We start from the raw sequence: 7,500 nt of genomic DNA, 5'->3' as shown, positions 1-7,500 counted from the left end.
TGGACCTGACGCTGTCCCGCAACACCATCCACATCATCCGCCCGCTGGCCTTCGCTGACCTGGAGAGCCTGCGCTCGCTCCACCTGGACACCAACCGGCTGAGTGCGCTCGGACCGCGCGACCTCACGGGCCTCCTCAACCTCCAGCACCTCATCCTCAACAACAACCAGCTGACCAACATCTCCTCCGAGGCCTTCGACGACTTCCTCCTCACACTCGAGGACCTGGACCTCTCCTACAACAACCTGCGCAAAGCACCCTGGGAAGCCATCCAAAACATGGCCTCCTTACACACCTTGAACTTGGACCACAACCTCATCGACCAAATTGCCGAGGGCTCGTTTAGCGAGCTCTACAAGCTGGCGCGCCTGGACATGACGTCCAACCGTCTCCGGACGCTGCCGCCGGACTCGCTGTTTGCGCGCTCGCAGATCGGTGCCATCAGCCCGACGCCGTACAACTCCATTGTGAGCGTCCACTTCGGCGGTAACCCGCTGCACTGCAACTGTGAGCTGCTCTGGCTGAGGCGTCTGTCGCGTGGCGATGACATGGAGACGTGCTCATCACCGCCACAGCTCGCTGGGCGTTACTTCTGGTCGGTGCCCGAGGAGGAGTTTGCCTGCGAGCCGCCTTTGATCACGCGCCGGACACATAAGCTCTGGGTACTCGAGGGTCAGCGGGCCACGCTACGGTGCCGTGCCATCGGCGACCCGCCGCCCGAGGTCCACTGGGTGTCGCCGGGCGACCGCATTGTGTCCAACAGCAGCCGTGTGGCCTCCTACCGCAACGGCACTCTGGAGATCCTGGTGACCGTTGCGCGTGACGATGGGCCGTACCGCTGCATTGCCATCAACGCCGCGGGCGAGGCCGCCGCCACAGTCGACCTCAAGGTCATCCCGCTGCCACACCGCGGCAATGGCACCGTCATGCTGACCCGGGACCCCGGCTCGTCCGACATCACCACGGGGAAGACCAACGGCGGGAGTAGCAGCAATGGCGCCGGGGCAGCCACCGGCACAAATGGCAATGGGGCTGCCTCGGACACACAGGACCCCCAGGTGCCTCAGGACGCGAGTAAGGGCCAGGAGGCCAAGAAGGAGGACAGGGAGGAGGGGGAGGGGACGACGGCCGAGGGGAGAGAGGGAGGTGGGGGGGAGGCAGCCGAGGTGCGGGTGGTGGGGGTGATAGGGGTGACTTCCACCTCTGCCCAGGTGCGCTGGGACATGGGCCGTCTGCCAGGCTCCTATCTAGTATGGATGTACCAGATCCAGTACAACTGCACGGCCGACGACACACTCGTGTACAGGTGAGTGACCCTCTTTATGTCTTTTAATTGTTTACTTAGTTGATGCTTTTGCCAAAAGCGAATGAAAGAGACCAATTGCTGGGAAAGTCCCCCTGGAGCAACTCAAATTCAAAGCTGAACTACTGGCGCAACTGTTCAAATACAGTGTAACCAAAACCATAGTTAGAAAGAATAACAATATATGAACTATACTCTACAAAGCTCATATCTATCCCCTTCTGAAATCTTTTACAGAAATACCTTTCTTGAACAAGTGAAGTAATTAAGGTATCAGCATACATTTGGCTGATTAATTATCACTGGTGATTAATATCTGCATAAAGATCATAAATAAATCCACATTTCCCTGACAACCATCCTCCCCATCTTGAGAACACACATCTATTTAACAACAGGACCACAGACGGCTGGCTCAAAGTGGTATTAATTAGTCGCAACTTCCTCTCTCTAGCGGTTCCCCACGAGCGGGCGATCACTGGTGTTTTCTCAAATGTGATGTGTGAGGCCCAACAGGAATGGCGAAGCTAAAACATCTGGCTGACTGGGAAAACATATGCCTTTCCAAAGCTGGTGGTTTCCACACACACAGATAGAAACTACAATAAGACAGTATTTTCACTAAAACTAGTTTCGCTAGGAGGAATGCCACAGCAAGAATGTTCCAGTTCACAATCACAGAGACAGCTGCAATGGGAACGACCTTTGTTTTAACATGGGTGTGGGTTGTCAACAGAAACAAAAGTCCGTTTAACTAAATATGACTATGGTTATAGGTACATGAATGTACAGTATATGTCATATTAAACATGACAGATCTTCAAACGGACGGTCTGCTTGCATAGTATTAAAAGGAGCCAATCACAATGTTGGTAAAGTCATCACTGAAGTTTACCCTCAATAGAGCTTTTCATTTATACTGTATTATCTGTGACCATAAAATAGCTGCACTGTGAAATCGAATTGCTTCCGCAGGTGAAAGAATCCAAAAAATAACAGCTTCTTTTGGCATTATTTGAGCGTAAAATTAAAAGTTAAATAAGCACTATTTGTCAGATTTGTCAGTTTAGATAAATTCACAACCCTGCGTGACCCAAATATTTAAAGACAGAGAAGTTTCCAAAATGGCTGCCAAGTAAACATACAATAGTCTTGGTGCTCCAGGAAACCCATGAAGCCAATGGCTCTGGATACGTTCTGATTCAAATGTGTTAAGCTGTTTTTCTAGGCTTCCTTGAACACTGACATCCATGTCACACCCACATAATGGAGGGCAGATTACTGTCTATCCACTTGTGGTGCATTCAGCAGCGACGCACGGTTTGATTTCCACTGCTCTGCTCTGCTCGGAGCCGAACGCCTCAGGCGTGCGAACGGCGCCGCTCCATACATTTCAGTGTTTTTCCCAGGGGCGCATGGGGCTGACAGCTCCTGAATACGATCTCCGCTCGGCCTGCACACGCCTCTGTTAGCGTGCAAGAATATCGCGTGGACGGAACCTCACACAACCGAGATGAGAGATGGAGAGAGAGAGAGAGAGAGAGAGAGAGAGGAGGAGGAGGAGGAGAGAGGGGAGAGAGGAGGAGAGAGAGAGAGAGAGAATACAGAGAGAGAGAAGAGAAAGAGAGAGGAATGTGATGATGGAGAGATGGATGAATGAAGATTAGGGAGTTCAAAAAGAGAAACGAGAAGGGAATAAAAGGAAGGAAGATCAGAGAGAGAGAGAGAGAGAGAGAGAGAGAGAGAGAGAGAGAGAGAGTGAGGGAAAAACACCAGAGACCAGACAGACACAGTCGTGTCGCACAACAAGGAATTATGGGAGGCGGACGCTTCAGACATATTAAGGTGGACAGATTGAGAGGAAGGTAGGTAAGAGACACAAGAGAGTGACACAGAGAGAGAGAGAGAGAGAAAGAGGGAAAGAGAGTGAGAGGAGGACAGAGACGGAGAGAGGTAGACAGTGACAGAGGACTCGGGGGAGAGAATAATGAAGTCCTTAAATGAGCTTAAACTGCGAAGCCAATGAGGGTGTCACAGTCTATCCCTGTGACGGGTAGAGAGAGAGACGACGAAAGGGAGTGAGGGAGGGGTGGAGGGCAAGAAGGAGGAGGAGGAGGGAAAGGTGGAACAGATAAATAGATAGAGAGAAGTGCGAGGGATGAAGAGAGTGGTGAGGGAAACTGGAGGAGGCTTTTCATTTATCCACCTGGGCTGGGGAAACAGACCTGCTGTCTCACTGAGCAGAGTGGGATAGCTTCTACCCTCACGGGGGTCGCCAAGAAGAGAGGGAGAGAGAGGGGAAGAGGGAGAGAGAGGGGAAGAGGGAGAGAGAGAGGGTCGTGGTGGGGAATACAAAGGCAGACTGACTTAAAAAACCTCTCACTTAGCCACCAAATCGAATCAAAGCGCATTAAGAAAATATAAATTATTCAATTCCAGACCAAAAAAGGTCATTGTCGCAATTTTTATATTCCTTCCTTTCATTGCCAATGCAAAAGTGATTCATTGTTATCGCATAATGAAATTAAACCCTTACTCAAACACCACTTTGTTCTAAAACAGACATGCCACAATTCAGTTGATTTCATTTACATTACATTACATTACATTACATTACATTACATTTGGCTGACGCTTTTTAACCAAAGCGACTAACAACATGGTAAACAGTAAGTTTTTAGAACAATTCTCACAATTTTAGGACAGTTTAAAAAAAACATTAGAGTACAGTAAGAATAAGTGCGTCGGTGAGTGCTGTTTTTAACAGTTACTTGTCAGTTTAAAACGGCTGGTGAGTGCTAGGATCAGTAAGACTTGTTGTAAGTGTTGCTATGAGAGTAGATGTTCTCTAAAGAGCTGGGTCTTCAGGAGTTTTTTGAAAGTGGAAAAGGATGTCCCTGTCCTTGTAGGAACTGGCAGTGTGTTCCACCAACGAGGAACAACAGATGAGAAAAGTTTGGATTGGCTTGAGCGTACCGGTGGTAGAGCTAGACGTCGTTCGTCAGAGGAGCGCAGCGGTCTGGAGGTAGTGTAAGTCTGTATGAGGGCATTCAAGTAGGTGGGAGCAGAACCGGAGACTACTTTGTAGGCAAGCGTTAGAGACTTGAATTTGATGCGGGCCGCCATAGGTAGCCAGTGTAGCTGGATGAGCAGCGGGGGTAACATGTGCCCTTTTGGGTTGGTTGTAGACCAGGCGCGCCGCCGCGTTCTGGATCATCTGAAGTGGTTTCACTGCGCAGGCTGGGAGACCTGTCAGGAGGGCATTGCAGTAGTCGAGTCGTGAGATGACTATTGCCTGAACCAGAAGTTGGGTAGCATCTTGAGTCAAGTAAGTCCTGATTTTCCGTATGTTGTAGAGTGCAAAACGGCATGACCGGGCGACTGAGGCAACATGATCCGAGAAGTTTAGTTGGTTGTCAAGAACAACTCCTAGATTTCTTGCAGTCCTGGTCGGTGAAACAGACAGGGAGTCAAATTTGATGTTGATGTCGTGGTGTATGGTAGGTTTAGCTGGGATGACCAGCAGTTCAGTCTTTGAGAGGTTCAGCTGGAGGTGGTGTGCCTTCATCCATGTAGCTATGTCTGAAAGGCAATCCGAGATCCGTGCTGAAACCAGGGGGTCGTCAGGTGGAAAGGACAGATAGAGCTGTGTGTCGTCTGCATAGCAGTGGTATGAGAAGCCGTGCGAACGGATAATCTGTCCCAAGGAGGTGGTGTAGATAGCAAAGAGGAGGGGGCCCAGCACTGAGCCCTGGGGGACCCCTGTGGTGAGATGGTGAGGTGCGGATAGCTGACCAAGCCATGATACGTTAAACGAGCGTCCTGTGAGGTAGGATTCAAACCAGGAGAGAGCAGAACCGGAGATTCCCATGTCAGCGAGTATAGAGAGAAGGATACGGTGATTAACCGTGTCAAAGGCAGCCGATAAGTCAAGCAGAATGAGTACTGATGACCGAGCGGTCGCCCTGGCTTCTTTTAAGGCTTCTGTTACAGACAGCAGAGCCGTTTCAGTAGAGTGGCCGCTTTTGAACCCAGACTGATTTGGATCCAGAAGGTTGTTCTGTGAAAGGAAGTCAGAGACCTGTTTGGAGACTGCTCGTTCAATGCCTTTGGATAGGAAAGGCAGTAGTGAGACAGGGCGGTAGTTCTCGACTTGAGCAGGGTTGAGAGAAGCTTTCTTAAGTAACGGTGTTACCCGGGCCATTTTGAACGCTGTTGGAAATGTGCCGGAGGTTAGCGAGGCATTGATCACATGTGTGATAGCTGGAGCGATGGTCGGGCTGATGGACTGAAGTAGGCTCGTAGGTATAGGGTCCAGCGAGCATGTGGTAGGACGGCTGCATGTCAGGAGTCTGGACACTTCACTCTCGGAGAGAGGCATGAATGCTGAAAAAGATGTTCCAGCAGTCCCTAGAGGTTGTAGGAGTGCGGTATCTGAGTCAGATGCGTTGAGTGGGCATGTAGAGAATTGACTGCTGATTGCCGCCACTTTGTTTGTAAAAAATGAGGCGAGGGTATCTGCAGTAAGGCTGGATGGAGGAGGAGGTAGCTGAGGGTTGAGTAGCGATTTGAAGGTTGAGAAAAGTTTTCGAGTGTCTGTAGCGCTGTTGATTTTGTCATTGTAGAAAGCAGTCTTAGCAGCAGTGATGCTGGCTGAGAAGGAGGTCAGGAGTGTCTGGTAGTTTTTGAGGTCGTCAGCTAGTTTGGATTTGTGCCATTTCCTCTCCGCGGCTCTGAGTTTGGTGCGCTGCGATCGGAGGGTATCATTTAGCCATGGATGAGAATGTTTAGATCGAGCTGGCCTTGTGGTAAGAGGGCACAGCTCGTCTAGACACGAGGTCAGTGTGGAGCAGAGCGAGTCAGTGGCTTCATTAACCTCCAGAGAGGAGAAGGTGTTGAGTGGAGGTAGACCGGAGGCAACCACAGAGGAGAAGTGCGTTGGAGACAGGTTCCGGATGTTGCGGCGGAACGTGACCATCGGCTGAGGAGCCGGAGGCTGTTCTGACAGGCTGACGTTGAACTGGATGAAGAAGTGGTCAGAAAGATGGAGAGGCGTCACCATGAGGGTGTCTGTGCTGCAGTTCCGAGTGAAGATCAAGTCAAGCTCTTTGCCAGCTTTGTGAGTCGGTGGGCTTTGAACCAGTTCGAGGTCAAAGGAGTGGACCAGGGCCAAAAAGTCCGCTGAGCCTGGGGCATCTAAGTGGATGTTCATATCACCGAGAACAAGAAGCGGACAGTCATGCTCAGGGATGGAGGATAGCAGAGTGTCAAGTTCGTCAATGAAGTCGCGTAGTTGGCCTGGAGGGCGGTAGATGACCAGCACGTAGAGTTTTGCTGGGGCGATCACTGTGATGGCGTGGAATTCGAATGAGACATATTTGTTTGAAGGCAGTAGCGGGGTGAATTTCCATTTGTTGGAGATCAGCAGGCCCGTCCCGCCCCCTCGTCCAGATAGGCGAGGGGTGTGGGATAGTGTAAGGTTAGTGGAGAGTGCAGCCGGGGTGGCAGTGTTCTCTGGTTTGATCCAAGTCTCAGTGAGAGCAAGGAGTTCCAGTGAGAGGTGGTTGGCATAGCCAGCTATGAAGTCGGTTTTGTTGACTGCGGATTGACAGTTCCACAAGCCCATGGAGAAGGAGGTTTCGGTAGGTGAGGACCGTTTAAGTTCCTGGAGGTAAAGGCGATTTCTGCCCCTTTTGGCATGATGCCGTTTTCTGCGATGGCCGGTGATAACAGATATGGTGGAACGGCACATTTTTGCCTTTGTCGGTGCCTGTGCTCGGTGAACTTGCACAGGTAAACTTGCTTGTCTTGACCGTGTCCGTCTTAACCGTGGCTGGCTAAAACGAGGGCTGCCGCTTATGCTGCCGCTTCAGCAGACGCCACTATTTTTATTCTGCTAGGAATTGCATGCAGCTGTCCTCCTGTCTCGCTAATGATGCATCAGCGTAGACCGCCCTCTGACGTTCGCACAGCTTAGATTGTTCAAAAGGGTGTTAATTACTGTCAACTGAAAGTCCGCTCGCTCACACCGACCGAAACTCACAGTTTCAAGTAGCCTCCTCCCTCAGCTGTTCCCAAACGCCCAGAGTCCAATTCTAACAATTGGAGAGGATTTGGCCAGTAGTAGCCTATGTGTTCTTGCTTTCTCTCTCCCAACTCACTGCAGTTGTTGTCTGATTACCTGAGAGGTGCTCCGA

The 7,500-nt window shown here is 50.7% G+C and overlaps 2 protein-coding genes across 2 annotated transcripts in view; one reads left to right on the top strand and one right to left on the bottom strand.

The window, feature by feature from the left end:
* pcxb (pyruvate carboxylase b) overlaps positions 1-7,500 on the bottom strand; it is a 218,988-nt gene that overhangs the window by 72,494 nt on the left and 138,994 nt on the right. The window lies entirely within an intron of this gene.
* LOC121689907 (leucine-rich repeat and fibronectin type-III domain-containing protein 4) overlaps positions 1-7,500 on the top strand; it is a 39,433-nt gene that overhangs the window by 17,955 nt on the left and 13,978 nt on the right. Inside the window, exon 3 of the mRNA XM_042070142.1 lies at positions 1-1,306. This exon is cut by the window's left edge and continues 579 nt beyond it. Within this exon, the coding sequence (XP_041926076.1) occupies positions 1-1,306 (1,306 nt within the window). The remainder of the gene's footprint in view (positions 1,307-7,500) is intronic.

This window comes from Alosa sapidissima, chromosome 18, assembly GCF_018492685.1.
Source record: "Alosa sapidissima isolate fAloSap1 chromosome 18, fAloSap1.pri, whole genome shotgun sequence".
In the NCBI taxonomy this organism is placed as follows: domain Eukaryota; kingdom Metazoa; phylum Chordata; class Actinopteri; order Clupeiformes; family Clupeidae; genus Alosa; species Alosa sapidissima.
This window is presented reverse-complemented; position numbering and strand designations above follow the sequence as displayed.